This window comes from Centruroides vittatus, unplaced genomic scaffold, assembly GCF_030686945.1.
Source record: "Centruroides vittatus isolate TY-2023 unplaced genomic scaffold, ASM3068694v2 contig_1824, whole genome shotgun sequence".
NCBI classification, from domain to species: Eukaryota; Metazoa; Arthropoda; class Arachnida; order Scorpiones; family Buthidae; genus Centruroides; species Centruroides vittatus.
The window spans coordinates 2391897-2412713 of NW_027121123.1; the positions used below are offsets into that span (position 1 = coordinate 2391897).

Genomic DNA, 20817 nt, shown 5'->3' on the forward strand with positions numbered 1-20817 from the left:
ATTACCAGTAAATATTAATAATTACCAATGGAACCTAGTGAATTTAAAAATAATGTTTTAAATATTTATTACTTTATTTATAAGATACATTTATTATTTATTACATAAACAAGTTCTTATACATATGTCTTATTAAATGGTTAAATGGACATCATTATTAGAATGATCTTAATATAGCAAGATCTTTGTTAGTAATTTCTGACAAAAAATTGACAAACCTACTTTAGCTTTATAGCCAAACATAGCTTTATATGAACTGCAACATATTCCAGAATGATGTGCTCTATTTTTCATAAATTGAATGAATTTTATTCCTTCTGACCATTTTGTATTATTTGTCTCAAGCCAGGTGGATAACATTTTTTTAATGTCCTGATTTACTCTCTCAGCTGAGCCTTGTAATTGACTATCTGTTGGCTTTCCATGAACAATTTTGAGTTCATCTCACAATCCACAACTTCAATAATTTTGTTAATGAATTCCTGACCATTGTCACTTTGCAAGTTGCACAGTGTTCCGAATATTGTGAACTTATCCAATAGATGTGTAATGTATCGTATGACACAAAAGGTTACACAAATTACGGTTTTAATCAATGATTATAATAAAAAATATTTTTTAAATATTTAAAAAAAAATAAGTCAAAATAATTATATACCAATAACAAACAATCAATTTATGAAATAAATTATTTTTTGTATGAGTAATTAAATTTTACCAAAAGAAAATAAACAAGAATACACTTCTTGACTTATTCTGAAACTGTGACTTCTTTTAATTATTCTTTACTTCACAACTGGGTGCATAGGTAGACACTGGGCATCTTTTCACATCACTCTTTAATCAGAAATATCTTACACACCAATAAGAGTTTTGGGCATATGCTCCTTTTCTGTCAGTTTTTTCTTTAAGACATTTTTTTAAAAAAGGTGTTAACTAATACACAAATACACATCTTTTTTAGAAATACATATATTTACAGTTGAAATTTCTTGACAGTGCATCAAACAGCACTTAACTTTCACTGGTGATGTTGTTTTTCCCAGGTTTTCTTTACTCTTCACGTTCAGTGAACAAGAGTAAAGAAAACTCAGGTTAAGTGCTGTTTGATGCAGTGTCAAGAAATTTCAACTGTAAATAGATGTATTTTTTTTTTTTTTAATGTGTATTAGTTAACACCTCTTTTTTAAAAAACATCTTAAAGCCGACAGAAGAGGGGCGTATGCCCAAAACATGTATCGGTATGTAAGATATTCCTGAATAAGCAGTGATGAGGAAGATGCCCGGTGTCTGCCTATGCACCCAGTTGTGAAGTAAAGAATACACTTTTTACAAGTTGCTTTCTTATCAAAGAATGCCAGAAAATTTGCTTCAAGGAAGGTTGCTGTTGGGAGCTTGCACCACACCGTTGAACAGGTATGTTGTCTTTTCATCTGCTTGCAAAGTGCAATTCCACACTACCTTATTTACATATCTGTGCATCATGGGATCAACCACTCATGTAAATTAGTATACTTTTGAATTTAGCATATTTGGGGTTTCTTGGTAGTTTCCATCTTTTTTCAGGGTCTTAAAAAAAAAAAGAAAGAAAAGTAACTAACTAAAAATAATGCTCAAAGCATAAAATAATGATCAGACTTCAACTCCTTACATATGGTAAGCAACTACTTTGGCTTGTTTTGCTTTTAAAGCTCTTAATTGAATTTCATTAGATGGTCTTGAGAAACCATTATAAATTTAAAATCTGTCTGCCTGTGACTGCAATCAATATCAATTGATCTGACATCTCAAATTGAATTCACTGCTTTGACAGAATGCCTTTCAGAATGTCTGTTTCTTTTGATGAGGTTCACAATGATTTAAATATATCATAACAACTTCTACTGTAATGTTTTTTTTATACTTTACCTTAAGCTGTTTTATCATTCTATTTTGTCTTACATGTCCAACTGCAATATGGATCTTGTAAATTTTTTGAAAATTCTCCTTCATGAAGGTGTAACATATAATAGGGTTTTTGCATTTTTAAGTGGTATAATGAGTTTTTCAACAGTTCCAATTCTTATAATATCATACCTTGATAGTTGTTGGTAGTCTTCTGGTAATTTGCTGGAAATCTTCTGTTCTTGTTAACTTTCACCAAAAACAAATAATACTCTAACTGATGATTTTTTTCTAAGATAATTTACTTTTTTTGATTTCAGCATGTTAACACGATCATTAAATTGTGTCCTCATTACTTCTAAATCACCCATTATTCTTATGGGTAATGTAAAATTAATGAAAAATATAAAAATAATTATGCACGTACTAGCAACTAGCAGCAAAAGCAACAACACAGACCATTTAGAACAGCATTTCTCAAAGTGGGTGATAATGCCCTCTTGTGGGTGGTGAGTAAATCTAGGGGGCGCTGGAGGCTGGTACTGAACTGTGACCAAAGGCAAAAGTTGGGGTCACTGACAGCCATTCCCTTTCCTCTGTTAAACAGATAAGAGGAAACATTGTTAGTTTTGTTGAAACTGTGTCTTCTATTTCTTGTTTTGTTTGATGTCACAACTTGGTGAATTTAAAGAAACTTGGCAAGATTCATCGATATACAGTTAGAGCGTCGATAAGTGGAACTATTTTCAGTCGGACTGTGTCGTGCTGAATCGAATGTTTTTGATACTAAATTTACTTCTAAAGTATAATTTTCATGTTTTTTATATTCTTTAATATATTTATTTTGTTTGTACAAAATGCAGAAATAATTTTTAACGATACGATAGCCTCGATGATTATTATAAAAATTTTCGTTAGGCTTAAAATCGACAAAAATTCAACACGAAGCGACACGCAACGGAGAAAAATTTGAACATCGGACAGGTTAATGTATTTTTTCGTACAAAGTCGGAAACTGGAACAAATCATTAACTGGAAGGACCCCAGTCCCCAATTGGTTCCACTTATCGACGCTCTACTGTAATTTAAATTCACCAATTTGTGACATCAAACAAAAAAAAAGAAACATTGTGTTTAATGGTTTTCAGATGTTGAGAACAATGTATGGTAAGGGCACAAAGTGTGTGATTCATAGAAAAGTTTTCCTAAGAATATTTCCAATCCTTTCTCACAGAAGAGAAAATGGGCTAGAGGACATTGGGTATAACTTTATGGAACAAAGGGGCGGTGGATTTAGAAAGTTTGGGAATCACTGATCTAGAATAATCTAGATACGTCAAACATGCTGATGCAGTAGTATTTAATGTCATACTTATGCACAATGGCCAGTCTCAAACTGAATGCATTGAAAATTATTATGTTTACTATTTTTAGTTGCAAATTATTAATAATCACTGGTTATAATTCTTATAAATTATTCACTTTAACCTTCTTATTTGGTTGTTATTAATATAAATGGATTAATCACATTAACTGTAACATATACATAGTTTGTAGCTTTCTTTATAAACTTCTGTTATTATAAGTTATATATATATATAAAGTATTAAAGTAATCTTTTGTCTTACAAGGGGAGGGCACAACCTGGGAAATTCACTTTGGGATGAGACTTGATATATTTGTAGTACTCCTTTAGGATGTTCAATCCTCAAAACAAGAAAGCGCAATGGCCAGCCAATTTTAAGAAAAAGGCCTTTAAAAATTTGAGCTCAGTTTATGTCCTAATAAGTTTCACTAGGTTGGCAGCTGCCAAGCAGCTCAGTCGACATCATTCTTGGCTACCGCCAAGTCGTTCAGGGTTCAAATCTTGATCTCGATTAGTATTTTATTTTTCTTTCTAAAAATTTTTTAAAATAAGTATTTTGAATATATACAAATATTAAAATTTTATTATAATAAATAATTTCATTTAAAAAAATGTTTAACACATATTACATGTCATTTTAATTATAATAATACAAAATAATTAATAAGTGTATTAATAATCATCATCATCAACTATTGGTAAACTGATAGTATCTTCATTCACAGGCATTTTACTGTAAAATATTGAAACTATTTGTATTATGGTGTGATATATTATGGAACACTATGATCTCTTCGAAATCCAAAAGTAAACTGACACTCCAAATATCAGGTCAGTCCATAAGTTCATGCACATTTTTATGACCTTGAGAAAAATCTTGTTTTGCTGTTGAAAATGTCAGTCTAATGTGATACTTTTCACACTAAAGTGTTAAATTGGATCTCATTTATATAATACTGTTGGAATTGGAAACATTTTAGTTGTTTATTTTTGTTAACATGGAAGTAAAGGATGAATATAAAAGACATGTTTTATACTTTTTATTTTTAAGTGGTGAGAATTAATAATAGTAGTAACCTTCAAAAAATTTGATACAATAGAATGATAAATGAAAACTGTTGTTTCATAACTAATTATTTATACGGGACAACCGCTACTACACCGGATTAAACTAATAAAACCTACTTAAAGCCTGTTACCGGTGAGCTTCGCTGAAAATCGTTACAAACGTTTTCGAACTATAAAGTTCTTCTTCAGGTAACTGACGACCGTTAAGTATAGTTCGAAAACGTTTGTAACGATTTTCAGCGAAGCTCACCGGTAACAGGCTTTAAGTAGGTTTTATTAATTATTTATAACTATTATTATTTATTATTTTGTATTATTATAATTAAAATGACATGTAATATGTGTTAAACATTTTTTTAAATGAAATTATTTATTATAATAAAATTTTAATATTTATATATATTCAAAATACTTATTTTAAAAAACTTTTAGAAAGAAAAATAAAATACTAATCGAGACCAAGATTTGAACCCTGAACGACTTGGCGGTAGCCAAGAACGATGTCGACTGAGCTGCTCGGCAGCTGCCGACCTAACGAAACTTATTAGTACATAAGCTGAGCTCAAATTTTTAAGGGCCTTTTTCTTAAAATTGGCTGGTTATTGCGCTTTCTTGTTTTGAGGATTGAACATCCTAAAGGAGTACTACCTATATACCAAGTCTCATCCCAAAGTGAATTTCCCAGGTTGTGCCCTCCCCTTGTTAGACTTAAAATATATATACATCTAAAAATATTATTTTCCTAATTATCTTCAGTTTTATATATCTACTTTGTAAAAAAAAAGAAACTGAAAATGATTGTTTTTAATGGTTAAAGTTTCAAAACAGTAACTATATTAAAGTTTACAAAATATTCATTTATTAAACATTGTAGATTTAAATAAAATCTTTTTTGATTTCATTATAAGCAGTATTTTACTTTTAGTTGGGATAATTTTTATGATTTAAGCAAAGTTTTTGATATGGTTGAGTTATCTATTCTGGAATGAAAATTTTGCTATTTTAATCTTCATTGCATTAATTTTGTCATGATTAATGAGTTTTTCTTTAAAAAAGTATAATATAGTATATATAAATTTATTTTAATATAATTTAGTATTGTTTTTAAAACATTTTTAAGTAGAGCTATCAATAGAAGAATGCAGAATTTTTTAAAAACTGCTTTCTTCAACAAACAATCTGAAGATGAGATCTGGTCTTGAAAATGTTTAATCATATGATTTTCATTAGACTTCATTATTGCAAAGAGTAATTTTAGACTTATATTTTTTTGAAAGTAGTAGTAAAAAACAGCACAGGATCTTAGTCCTTGACATTTGTTAAGATATACGATAGCTATTTGATAAAATTATGTTAGGAGATTTGGTGATGATATTAATTTTCTTTTTAATTTAATTAATCATAACTTTGAAGTAGATTTACACTATGCAATAAAAATTTATTCAATACATAACAAATCAATTCATTGTTAAAATGGACAAAACTGAATTTATTGTTAATTTTTTGATTGATAACCATAATCATATAAATATCAAATAAAGACAAATAGCCGTTTATAATAATTCTATATGAAAATTATGTCTCAAATTGTAGATGAAATTTTGGTTTGAATTTTCTTGTTACAAGTGTAGCTAGATTTAATTGTATAGTAGATAAAACTAAATGATTTTTTTTAGATATTTATTGAAAATGTAATAAAACTGGTTATTTTTAATGGAGAAAGTTAAAGAATATCACTTTATTCTTTGGACATTATTATATTATATATCATATATACATTACAAATGTAAGTAGTAATTGGGCTGCAATTTGAAAAAAAAATTGTAGATTATAAATTCCCATTGTTGTCAGTCTGTTCATGTCTTTCCTTAATCTGTAGAACAGTGTTAGATAAACAAAATTCAGGACCAGATATGGAAAACTTAGGGCAGGAGGCTCCAATTAACTATATATGAACTTCCAATGCAAACCAGAAGTCACATTATTTCAATTCAAAAATTTTCTCCTGAAAGCAGTTAACAGATGACTGGCATGACTCTATTGCTAACGGAAAAGTATGATGTACAGGGGCAAAACACTACAGTACTAATTTGAGGTGGAGAGCATATATTTTAAATTAAATAAATTAAAAATATTATTAAAAATTGCAGCCCAGCATTGTGACGATGTCGTAATAAATAATTGTTTATTCTGTTTAATTTAGTATTAAATTCAATGACTGAATGCTAATTTTGTATTGTTATAGAGGAATTGTATATAAAATTATACAATACTATTCAGTCAAGTATTAGTAAAATTTACAAGTAAACATTTATAAATTTCATGTTAGAATTTATTATAAATAATTTTTTGAATGAAAATTTAAGTAATAATCTAAGTTTAAAAAGTTAATTTGTAAATAATAAATTTAATATATCTGGAATATTGAAAGATTACCATTTGTTTATTATTAATACATTTGTTGTTATTGAACACATTTTAGCATTTCAGTTTTTATTAAGAATATCTGAATTGTTGAACTATAATGTAGTATAACTATTAATTAGTGATGTAATGAATAGTATATTCAGCCTCAGCCAAATACCGAATATTTGGCTAGGAGCGTGGTCGAATACCGAATATTCGGCCAAACTATTCGGCTTGATTAATGCACATACGAAAATTGGCACGCAAACCACATTATGGCAAGGATCGTGCACCCTGCTCTCTATTGGCCCACTGTCACTATGATTTTTTCTTCCAGTAGGTCTAAATTATTTAAATTAATTAATTAAATTATAATTATTAAAGTTAATATGAGATGAAGTCTACCTCTAGTGCCAAATTGGTTTATAATTTATGTGATAGCTGTAAATAGCCTGATATGATTCGGTAGTTGTTGGTATTTAGATGTAAATTATAACTTATAAGTTCTTTTATTTGCAATCAATCTTTTTAACTCTTTAATTAAGCACTAAAATTTTGTTTTTACTACATATTTGTAGACTGAATAGTATCCTAAGGATATACTTTAGTGGGGACATATGGTCTAGTTTCTCCCCAGTTGTGGAACAGTTCAAATATATTATTGGGGGGTTTCTATTTGTGAAGTTTTGTGATATTTTGTTGCTATTGTTTTTGTCAATATTTCTAAAAGTAACATGATTTCGAATGTTACCTTTTGCATATAATGTGGAATGCTCATTCTTTCCTTTATATATAAAATAAATTATATATTAGTTACTCATCTTCTAGAAATAGATAAATAATTCTTTCATTAAATATGATAGGTTTCAATAAAACGTTTCGTAAATCATTTTAAAATATCGTAAAAAATATTAAAATATACGCGAATACAAATATAACATAATTAACTAAACAATAACATTAATGCCCGATACATTCTAACCTACACGCCATTAATGCCATAAGATATCGGGCTAGATAAAGGCTATAATAATATTTAATTACGAAATAATTTAATACTAGAGTTAGATGCTATTTCTTATTAACTTTAATAATTATAGTTTAATGTTCAGCATTAGTAAAAGTTACCAAAATGATTAATTTACTGTGTTTTTGTTATTTCTTACTCCTGTTTTTAGGTATTCAGTATTCGGCCGAATAGTGATTTAAATATTCGGTATTTGGCCGAATAGTGATTTAAATATTTGGTATTCGGCCAAATAGTGAAAAATAGGCTGAATACCAGGTAGTAACCAAATATTCGTTACATCACTATATTAATCTTAGTCTTTTTAATCCTATTATTATTTTTATATTTAATAACCTAGCTTTTAACTTATATTTATTATATTTTTATATTTATTAATCAGTAAATTAAGAAAGAAACGTTGAAAAAATATCTACTAGCATTTTTTCAACCAGCAGTTTATTTGGAACAAAGAATTCAATATAAATGTTATAAAGAATATATTATTTCCTAATGTAAAAAAAATGATGAAGTGGTTTTTCTTCAACTTTGTCTTACAGCTTCTGTAATTAAAATTGATTGTACATAAACTAGAAATATTCATATCAACTGAACAGCATTGCTTTATTTTTGATCAACATGAAATTTTGATGAAATTAGATGAAATTCTATTGATATTTATAAGTAAATGCTTTCTACATATAGAAAAAGTGTAGTAACTTAATTTTATATTGATATGAACAAAAAAGTGTGGTGTAAAATTTTCAATTCTAAATTTAGACATACATATTTTTTAAAGTGATATTGTATTATACAATAAATAAAATAATTTTTAATGATTGTAATACATGATGTGAAAGTTGCCTTTTGATTGATAAAGTGGAAAATTGATATGCTATAGTTCACTAAGAAATCTTAACATGTATATATCAGGACTGGCAAAGACCAGTATTTATAGCTTTGTCAATTTACAGCTACCAACATAAGAATAGACAGTGTGATACTTTACCATATCCTAACCAACTTTTACAGTTTCAGGTCAGTTTCAAAATACTAATCAGAAAGATGATTGAATAAACCCCAGAAATGAATACTGATATAAAAGAAATATCCAACCTGTGCTGCATTGTATGGCAATAACAGATGATGTTTTGCTAAATTTTTAGCTTCTACAAACTATTTGGCCTTGTTACATGATGTATCCAAAATTACTGTTTGTAAAATCATGTTTTTTAAAGATATTAGATTGATCACAAAGATAACTATGGAAATGATATGGTTTGCTGTAATGCAACTGATTTTACAGTATAAAGTATTTTACCAAATTATGTCAATATATTTTTATATCTATATATGTTTATCTCAGTAACAAATTTTACAAAATTTGTAAAATTAACAGTAAAAGGATGTCTTGAAATTTCTTGATAATGTGAAGCAATACTATAAATAAATTTTATTTTTGTTTTTTATTGTTTACCAAATACTTATTATTATTAGTCTGTCATATTTATATCATGATACCATTGTCATTAACTGAAATTTTTTACTTGATATTGACCCAGGATATCTTCAACTTGAAGGTTAAGACTATTTACAAAAATTAAAATTTTTGAGTCTTTTTTTTATCCTTTTACACAATCATAGAAGTAAGTTAAATTGCTTTTAAAAAAAATCATTAAATTGACAAATAATAAATAATTAAAATACACACAGTTTAAAAATTTATATCAAACATTGGCCTTTTATTAGGGGATTCGACATTTCTTACATTAAAAATAGTGGTTACATTTTCTCACCATACTATCATGTCCTTAGCCTTTTTAAATAACTGGTTTTGGCCCTTTAGTGTTAGTTTTGGGTATTCACAACTTCATTTGCATACAAATATACTTGATGTCAATTTTAAACTTTGTGTGAATTTTAATTATCTATTATTTGTCAATTAAATGAAGTTTTTTCCTTTAATCCATTTAACTGTTACTTCTATAGTTGTGTAAAAGGATAAGAAAAAGATTTGAAAATGTTTAATTTTGTAAATAGTCTTTAACTAAAAAATTTAATTTTGAAGGTTATCATTATACTATAAAATATTGTAGAAGATATACATTTTTTAAATACATATTTCTCTTGAAAAATTTCCAAATTTTATCAATATTCACAGCATTTGTTTTCAGGAATATATCATAATTATATAATAAAAAAAACCTGATGATTAGAGTAAAATTATAATTTATTTTATTATGAAATCAGATCATATTATTAAATAGAATATTCACATATTATTAAAGCTGGAATTGAAAAATTGGTTGCAATATGGTTATTTCACAAATCTTTGTAAGAATAATTCCTATTGGTTTATTTTTTTTACTTAAATATAGATAATCTTAAGAATTTTTTGAATTTATTTGAATTTAAAGCATTCAAATTTTTTAAACTTAAAAAATTCATTTTAATTTGTTACTTTTATTTTCATAATTTTTCAATTTTACCAATTGTTGCTTTTATTTATTTATTACTTTCATGATTTTAATGGAAGGCAGTCATCATAATTACATTCAGAATGCTACTATAAGAATGGATTAAATAAATTCAGTGTGCAACGTATGATTGTATTATCATTGAATGCATCTTTAAATAAAAGATATTGTACATTCAAGCAGTTTTAAAAAATATCACAAATATAAATTTTGGATTATTATTGTTATTGAATATTATTTGGAAATTTGTTTTGATAGTTAAATAATACAGTTATTTTTTTTTTTTTTTTGTTAATTAAGATTGCTGTATTTTAAGTGAGAAACTGCTCATTTCAAATTACTGTTAAAAAGAAAATACTGTCAGGATAATAAAGATAAAAAAAGTAATTATAAAACAACAAATCTTCAGTTCCAGTTTTAAAGACAGAATCATATTTTATCTGATTATTAAATGATCTGTTTAAGTTGTCTGTTTTATTACAAAGAAAGTTATTTATTAAATATAAATAAGCATATTTATATTTAATGTAAATGGGACTTGAAAATATAAATTAAATTTTGAAATGTTTTATAACAACAATAAAGAATAATTTATTTGGAAACATTTTGTAACATAATAGACAACTTTTAATTTGTTGGAAAATATTTCTTTTTATCTTGTTTTTTATATTTATTACACACTTCAATATACAAAAATGTAAACAAATTCATCATTTTCAATAACAAATATGCTACAATATAAATATAAAATGAAAGGGAGAAAATGGTTTGTTCACCAAAATCATTAGCATCTTTTTTATATTTTCAGCTTCATAAAATAGTTTGTTCTCTTTTTGTTTTATCATTAATAATAATATTTTAAAATAAACTAGATAAAAATAATTATTAGTAAAATTTAATATTCTTTAACTTAAGAAATCAAATAAATTTCTTTGAAAGTAATGTTTTTTCCTTTACTGAACATTAAAATGCATTCTTCAATTAATATATGTTGTTTGGTAACAGTAACATAAATAAACAATCATGAAAAAGTTTAGCATATTTAGCAGAATTTAGAGTAATATATGTGGGAGAGTCAAAAAGTAAGTTGCAATTGGCAAGAAATTTTTGTTGGTAAATGATATTTAGATGAAATCTGGTGGCAAGACTGGTAGTACTTCCAGATACAAGGTGTAGCAGATTTGTCAATGGGGCTGCAGAGGTTAATCTGTTTTGTCATGAAAAATGTAGCATCCAACTTGGAAGTTTATACAGAAACTTGTTTCTGTAGGGGGAAAAAGGTGTAACCCCACTGAAATTCAGTGTCAGTTGAGGAAAGTGTACAGTGAGAGCTTTTGCATGACAAAGCCACATCTCATTCAACAGACATCACAAAGGCCCTACTGGAAAATTTAAATAGACTATATGGGAACATCCTCTCCACAGTTCTGACCTTGCGTCTTGTGATTTCTTGTATTTGGCCCCATGAAAAAAGACTTTTTTTTATTGTTGATACAACTCCAATGAAGACATCACAAATGTGACACCAGAATGGTTATTGCATGTTGGATGAGAATGCTTCCAAGAAGGAATAGAAAAACTTGTGCCATGCTATGATAAATGTTTAAATAAACTATGATTATGTCAAAGTAGCACTTGGATTGTACATTCACACAAAAGTAAAAATTTTTGACCTGTAATGTTTCATACTTGCACTCATACCAAAAATACAACTTACTTTTTAATTCACTTTTGTAGGTGTATAGAACCATACCATGTACAGGCTACATATTTTGTAGTCAGTAGAACAGGTGTATTTTCTGATTATAAAACATAAGTAAGATATAACTAAAATGGTATGGCATCATTATTTTCTTTATCAATATGTCATTAGTTTTACAAAAATTTAATTACTATTCTATTTTCCACAAACATCTTCAGCTTTAGTTCAGAACAAATTACATTTTGTATACATACATTTAACAGAGATAGTGTTTTTATTCTTTTATGATTGATAATTTTTTAGTGTCAATACAATCTAAAACTATTCTTATTTATATTAAGTTAAATTAATGTTTATACACCTTGATGATTTTTCCTTTTAAGAATTTGATTTCAGATTGACTTGTCAAAGATTGAATAATTGTAAAATTCAGTTGACTTTTCTAATTGATGGATTTGGTTTTCAACCTTACAGTCTTAGTTGAATATGTGATTAGCAATCTGTAAATGTATTTTAATTATTATTTATATATAAAAAAATTTATATTCAACTCTCAAAAATTTAACTTACTAAATTTTATTCAAATTTTGAATTGATCTTTTTTTCCAGATGTGATTGTTTTTCACAGTTTATTTTCATTTTGTGAAAAAATAAAAATTGTTTTTAAAAAGTAACAACTTCAGAATTGCAATTCTTAATGGAACTTTTGGCAGTAAGTTAAAAATTTTCATAATAAATTTGAAAGCAAAGCTGCCATAAAATTCTAGTATCAATAATCAGGTTTTGAGAGTTGAAGTGTTTAAATTGGGTCTATCTAAATTAAAACTTTTTTAAAATAATAATTTCAGAGAATTATCATGGCATCAGGGTTAGAATCATGTGAAATATGTTTCAGAGAAGTCCCTCGCTCTGTAAGTCATTTTAACTTATATTTAAACAAACTTAGCACTTTAAAATTTATTATTAAAATTTAATTAATTAAATATTTTAATACTAGTGTTGATTTTTATATTTAATTATAAGGGAAAATAACAAAAGCTTAAGTCAATTAGTTGGTGTTGAACTTTTAAATTGATTTCATCTTAATGAAATGTTGGAACATTATGTTACATATAAGAAAATGTGAATTAAAATTTTTAAGATTAAATACCAGTTCTAATAAATATGAGTGGTCTTTGACTTTTAGACATTTGTCTTCTGAACACACTTGCTCTTTACTCCATGATATTTTGATATCTTTAACTTATTTTTCATATATAAAATTTGAACTTTTACACATTGTTCCACTAGGAAACACAGTTTTGAGCCATTGTGCAGTGACACTTTCTGCTAGTTTTAATTTTGTTACCAGAAAAATCATTCATAAAATTAATTTACTGATTTTTTTTTGTTTAATTTGTTGTTGTAGTATTTTAAATGTTTTATACTTTATGTATTCACTGTAAAAAACTAACATACATTAAAAAGAGTTTAGTTTTTTCTTTTTAGCCTTAGGAATAGAACCAACTTTTGAACATGTAACATTATTGTTCAAGTTTTTGACATTTAACTTTTGTACACATTTTGTCCTGAAGTTAAGGACTGCCTATATTTATATTATAGATATAAAGTTAAATTTAAAATACTGCTTTTTTCCCCATAAACTATAATAAACCTTAACATGTGTTTTAAGTAATATAGTTAGAGAATGGTTTTAGAATAGGATATATGGAATCTTATGCATCTAATATTAATTTTTCAGTCCTACAATCAATGAGTTCATATCATCTATAATTTAAGTGGGAAAAGAGTACATAAATAAATGTTTCACTTCAGTAATATGGCAAAACTGAATGGTACATATTTTATCAAAAGTTTATTTTATTTTTGATAGTGTTTTAGTCTTGCTGGTTAATCTATATATGAATATTTGCCTATTTTCAAGAACTTTAAGTAAATTATAGTATTTATATTAGAATACATCTTAAACTATTCCTAATAGATTATTCAAGTCGATATTTAAATTTGTGTATTTGTTTATTGAATATTATTTTAAAATAGTTAAACTAAAACATGAAATCATAGAATGATATATAAAATTTATCAATAATTCATATATCATGATTTATGATCTTTAAGTTTTGAAAATTGAAAACAACTACTTAACTTTTGGACATATGTGTAATTATTTAAGGATGGACAATGTTTGAACATTGAGAAAACTGTAGGTGAATGCAGACAAATATGATAAGAACTATATTAATCAATGTCTAATACAGGGTAGTACACTAAAGCTTGTAGGATTTTATGAATCAAAGCAATTAAAGTAAGTCTTTGGTGAAAAAGATACATTTGGCAATTAGACATAGGTGGAGAAGTGAGTGGAAAGAGCTTATCAGTATTCAGGCAGAGAAACCTGTCAGTATGGAGATAGGCATTGTTTTGAAGTTTACTGAGCCACAGTGAACTTTTCTAGCTAAGCAGTTGCTGCTAGCAATTGCATTCATCCTTAACTTTTGGATATCTGTGTAGAAGGCATTAATTTTTAATTCCTAAATGTTTCCTAAGATAATTGTACATTTCAACTTCAGATTCTGTTGCTTCTTTCTTAATTCGTAAACCAATTATCTTGTTACAGATTTTTTATTCCAAATTTCAGCTGTCTAGAACCGCAGCAATTCAAGTAACTGCACTAGCATTTGATACATTTTTTATTATTCTCTATCTAATGTAAATGTATTTTACATCACACTGTCTTAGTGATTCCTCTTCAGTATTACATCTAAAAATAATACAGTACTTTTAAAAAATAAAATAAGCACAATTCAGGCTTCCATTACACAAGTAATTGTAAGCAATCATGTTTTTACTTCGTAATAATCTGAATTGTATTTATTATATTAATTTTAGATGTAATACTGAAGAGGAATTACTAAAACAGTGTGATTCAAAATGCATTTGTATTATGGAGTGAATAATAAAAATATGTCAAATGCTAGTATAGTTACTTGAGTTGCTGTGGTTCTAGACAATTGAAATTTGGAATAGAAAATTTGTACTAAGATCACTTGGTTTACATATTAAGAAGGAAGTGACAAAATACATTTATAATCCAAATCCCAATAAAATAATTCAGATTAAGATTCAAAGTTGAATGATGTATTTTGACCTTTTAATTATGTGAATTTAAAGGTGGAAAAATGTTTATTTAAAAATGAATTATTTCTAAAGTCTGTATTTACTTTTGAATTGTTAAAAAGAAAAAAGAAAAATATCAAGTTTTTTAAGAGTTTTATAATAATGCTTGTTATGAATACTTATAAGATTGAAGAAAGTGTTTAAATTTCAGACTTGCCCATTTTATCTGTATATTACATAATTAAAAAAAGAAAACACTAAATTTATTTTATTTATAATAAATTTATTTGTTTTATAACTTTGATGATTAAAATATTATAGAAAAATGAATTTGAATATCAAGGTTTTAGATCTTACTGTAAATGTCTTACTTGTTTATTATAGATGATGGAAGGCTTAGCTTGTGGTCACAGATTTTGTGTTGAATGCTGGGAAGAATATTTAAGGACAAAAATCATGGAAGAAGGAATGGGCCAAGTAAGTAAAATTTATGTTTTAGTTGTATATATAACACTAATTAGTAAAAAGAATTATTAAAATTTTTCTTGCTAAAAATTTCTTACAAAATTCAACAAATTCAGACTTTCGATGATTATTTCTATTATTATAAAAAATTTGTTTTGTGTGCATAATCTAAAATATAGTAAATTCAATATTATTATTTATATTTTATAATATCTTATAAATTTTTACTTTAATTATTAACATTAAAGCTTATATTCCTTGATTTCAGGTTACTCAGTAATTAAACTTTTAGTAATTTATCATTAGTATTTAAGTTTTTTTTTCTTATTTCAGCTATTAAAATTTTTCATAACTGTTATGAAAAAATATCTATTATCCAGATATTATAACAATTGTTTTTAAAATTTATGGGAATATCTTTAAAAACTTACAATTAAATTCAAAATAAATAAATGTTTATATGTTTTAGCAAGTAAGATGATTATATAAAGCATATTGTTATTTTAAGTATGTTTATCTCCCTGGCAATTTTAATGGTAAAAATACATTTTTATTTGAATTTTTCTCTTACTTGTATGCATAATATATCTGTCATTTGTTATTTACACAATAAAGCAAATAATATACCTTTAACTACCATATTTTACGGACTATAAGACGCACTTTTTTCTTCGAAAAATTGCCTCCAAAATTCAGGTGCGTCTTATACTCAAAATTAATATAAAAATGTCCAGTGTTTGATTTAAAATTCCTGCCAGTCTTAAAAATGGCCATATATTTAATGTCACGGGAACCTATCTCTATCTGGCAACATTGAATTCAGCTGGCATCAGCAGTGCACTGATGTGACGAACATGAGTTACGGGGGTTCACAAGCTTGCTAACACTGTCTCCCTCCCGCCCTGCCATCACAAACTCAGAACACTGTCTAGCCTATAATGCGTCATTGCAGTCTACGGTGCCAGTGAACTTGAATTGAAAGTGATTTGTGTTATCGGTAACAGTACAATATTTTTGTTAGTAGCTAGTTTCATAATGGAAAAAAATAAAAGGTACCAGTATTCATATGATGTGGGCTAAAAATTGAAAGTAATAGCATATGCAGAGGAACATGGAAATATGGAACATGGTTTTATAAACTAAGAATTTTTTTTCAGTCTGGCTTTGCAATCTAATGATAATAATGTTATTTTTAAAAAATATTGCATAAAAATTAAGGTGCGTCTTTTAGTCCGTAAAATACAGTAGTAGGTAACAGTTCAGAGAACATTTAACATTTTGATCTGGTTAATGAGCCATCTTCAGGTTAAAAAGATGTAAGAGCTATGCTAGGAAAAATAGAAGCATAAAGTAAACAACTTAGGGGAGATATGGACTATGATATCACTGATTGGTGTGAAAGATTAACTGAGAAATTGCTGGGCAGGGGAGAGAGAGTTCTTGTCTCTGCTATTATAACAAATATTTAGTGAAGAATAAATAGTAAAATAAAACATTTTATAAAAGAATTTTACAGAAAAAAATTATTAGATTTATTATAGCTAATAATTTTTCCTAGTTGTTAAATTTGAATTTTCATTTACTATGATGTTTGAGTTGTATGTGATACTATTATAAAGCACTCAGCAAATCATTATAGATATACGTACTTAACACCTTACTCTTGCCGAGAAAAAATATATTTATTTGCAACAAACAAACGTTTTCAGCCTGATTCACAGGCCATCTTCAGGCTTGGAATACATTTGAAATTAAAATTCCATCCATGGAATACAAAAATTCAAATTCAAAATTAAATAAGGTACAATCAAAATAAAATATTGAATAACTAACATAAAGCAAAAAATAACAAAAAATATATAAAAATGTAACAAAAGAATACGTAAGCATTAATAAATGCAAATTTCTAAGACATACAATAAAACCACTATATTGATTGGTTAGAGCCCTTATTAAACTTCTTAACCATAAACTTCCATGCAGAGGGAAGACTATCTGCGTCCCTCGCATTAAGACAGCCTTCTTGTAATCTACTTCTAAAAATCTGCAACTTTTCCGCTGTCAAGGCTAATGATGGAGACGATAAAGGATTTATGATGGCCGCCTCATTCCATTTGACCGTAGCTCCTGGCGCTTGCGCCATTTGGGACAAAACCGTTGCATTAGACCCCTTTCTGATATTATAACTATGCTCCTTGATTCTAATTCCTAAACTTCTAGTGGTTACTCCGATGTAATCTTTTTTAACGCCCAATTGCATGTTTTCATACGGAATTTTATAAACTCCTGCTTTCTCTTCTGCCTTTATAACATCTTTATCATTCCTGAGGATTTTGTATAAATTAGGGGCCCTTTTTATAAGCATCCTCGAACTTTTTCTGTGTGCTATTTCTTTCATGACTGTATTCATACTTTCATTATATGTAAACTTTACAAACTTATTGGGAGCATTCTTAAAACATCCTTTCTTGATGTTGTGTTCATATTTCTTAATTATTCCTAGAATTGTACTTTTTTGGTAACCTAGGGTCCTGGCTACATTTATTATTCTATTTATTTCTTTCGTCCTGTCTTGTACTCTTTCGCAATACAAAAAGGCTCTTCTTATTAAAGCCCTGAAAGCTGCAATTTTATATTTATACGGATCCTTGGATTGGGAGGGAATATACAATGGGCTGTGGGATGGTTTAATAAAAACACTAGTGGACAAGTGGCCTTTTTTGAATGTGATATCGATGTCGAGAAAATGCAGATTCAAGGAACTTTTCTGCTCCAATCTTAAAGTAAGGCCATCTTTGTTATCATTGATCTTATCTAAAAAATCCTTAATTCTGCTGTTACAGCAGAATTAAGGATTTTTTAGATAAGATCAATGATAACAAAGATGGCCTTACTTTAAGATTGGAGCAGAAAAGTTCCTTGAATCTGCATTTTCTCGACATCGATATCACATTCAAAAAAGGCCACTTGTCCACTAGTGTTTTTATTAAACCATCCCACAGCCCATTGTATATTCCCTCCCAATCCAAGGATCCGTATAAATATAAAATTGCAGCTTTCAGGGCTTTAATAAGAAGAGCCTTTTTGTATTGCGAAAGAGTACAAGACAGGACGAAAGAAATAAATAGAATAATAAATGTAGCCAGGACCCTAGGTTACCAAAAAAGTACAATTCTAGGAATAATTAAGAAATATGAACACAACATCAAGAAAGGATGTTTTAAGAATGCTCCCAATAAGTTTGTAAAGTTTACATATAATGAAAGTATGAATACAGTCATGAAAGAAATAGCACACAGAAAAAGTTCGAGGATGCTTATAAAAAGGGCCCCTAATTTATACAAAATCCTCAGGAATGATAAAGATGTTATAAAGGCAGAAGAGAAAGCAGGAGTTTATAAAATTCCGTATGAAAACATGCAATTGGGCGTTAAAAAAGATTACATCGGAGTAACCACTAGAAGTTTAGGAATTAGAATCAAGGAGCATAGTTATAATATCAGAAAGGGGTCTAATGCAACGGTTTTGTCCCAAATGGCGCAAGCGCCAGGAGCTACGGTCAAATGGAATGAGGCGGCCATCATAAATCCTTTATCGTCTCCATCATTAGCCTTGACAGCGGAAAAGTTGCAGATTTTTAGAAGTAGATTACAAGAAGGCTGTCTTAATGCGAGGGACGCAGATAGTCTTCCCTCTGCATGGAAGTTTATGGTTAAGAAGTTTAATAAGGGCTCTAACCAATCAATATAGTGGTTTTATTGTATGTCTTAGAAATTTGCATTTATTAATGCTTACGTATTCTTTTGTTACATTTTTATATATTTTTTGTTATTTTTTGCTTTATGTTAGTTATTCAATATTTTATTTTGATTGTACCTTATTTAATTTTGAATTTGAATTTTTGTATTCCATGGATGGAATTTTAATTTCAAATGTATTCCAAGCCTGAAGATGGCCTGTGAATCAGGCTGAAAACGTTTGTTTGTTGCAAATAAATATATTTTTTCTCGGCAAGAGTAAGGTGTTAAGTACGTATATCTTTTGTATGTGATACTTTATAAAATGAATATGTGCATTATATTAGTTTCTTTTTTTATTTGGCTGGTAAGTTTGGTTAAAATATTTATCTTTATCTGTATATAAATAGAGATAACAATACTAGGATCTTGTCCCAAACATTAATTCCAAAATTTATTAATTCTATTAATTCATTACTTTACACCTATTTTGTGAAATTGATACTACCTTAACAAAAAACATACAGAGCTCTATATTTAGCTGTATCATTTTATATGCTATGTGTATATTTGTGTATCAGTAAATAGTCAATATATTTAGGTAAATAACATTTTTAATAGAATGGTTCTGATTCTTTGTAATGTATATAATTAAATGAAGAAATTAAACTACAGTTTTAAAATACCTGATTAAGGTAATTGTATTCAACTTAAAAATTATTTTATTGCAGATTGTAAAAACAATTATAGATTATTATAAATTTTACAGAAGAACAAATTCTGCAGAATGCATCAGATTTTATTATAGATTATGCTAATTCTAGGTATAGATAAACATAATTTTTTCCATGTAGTTCCTTGAAGTTAAATAAATACTTTTCCTTTTATTATCAACAAATATTTAAGAGTTAATCAAGTTAGAAAGTAACTTTCTATAAGAATAACAATTGGAAAAAAAACATTAAAATGCTTTAATGGAATAATTTGGATTTTTTTTCCTATTTATATTTTGTGGAATTTCTGACTGATTTTAATTATGAAGTCTTTATTCTGTATCTCCTAACAGCTAAAAACTTCTACTGTAAATTATATTATACCAGAATTATTTTATCAGTTTTAAATTTTTACTAAATGAATTTATGAAATTATTTATAATTGCATATTAAGAATATTATCATAGCATGAGAAACTATATTATTAAATGAAAATATATTTAATTTTTAATTGTTCTTGATATATTCATTTATTTTTCAGACAATATCTTGTGCAGCTCATGAATGTAATATCCTTGTAGACGATGAAACTGTCATGTAGGTTAATATTTTTATTCATTATAAATATACTTAAGTATGTTATCTTCATTCAATATTTTTAAATTTTAATGCATTTATAGTTACAAAAATACCTTTGAAATAACATATTCTACTTCATACAAACTTTTTGTTGTTTAAAATGTACTTTCAAATTATGTTGATAAATTTTTGTGATGTCTAAGGCTGGAATTATATACATTTAAAATTGCAATATATGAGCTTACATATACATGTAAAAATGCAGATATATGCACTGTTGTAGACATGTTAAAATGC

The 20817-nt window shown here is 27.1% G+C and overlaps 1 protein-coding gene across 1 annotated transcript in view; it reads left to right on the forward strand.

Moving 5' to 3' along the window:
- LOC136969870 (E3 ubiquitin-protein ligase arih1-like) overlaps nucleotides 1–20817 on the forward strand; it is a 117171-nt gene that overhangs the window by 40169 nt on the left and 56185 nt on the right. Inside the window, exons 4-6 of the mRNA XM_067264174.1 lie at nucleotides 12758–12820; nucleotides 15411–15503; nucleotides 20483–20538. Coding sequence (XP_067120275.1) covers nucleotides 12758–12820; nucleotides 15411–15503; nucleotides 20483–20538 — 212 coding nt within the window. The remainder of the gene's footprint in view (nucleotides 1–12757; nucleotides 12821–15410; nucleotides 15504–20482; nucleotides 20539–20817) is intronic.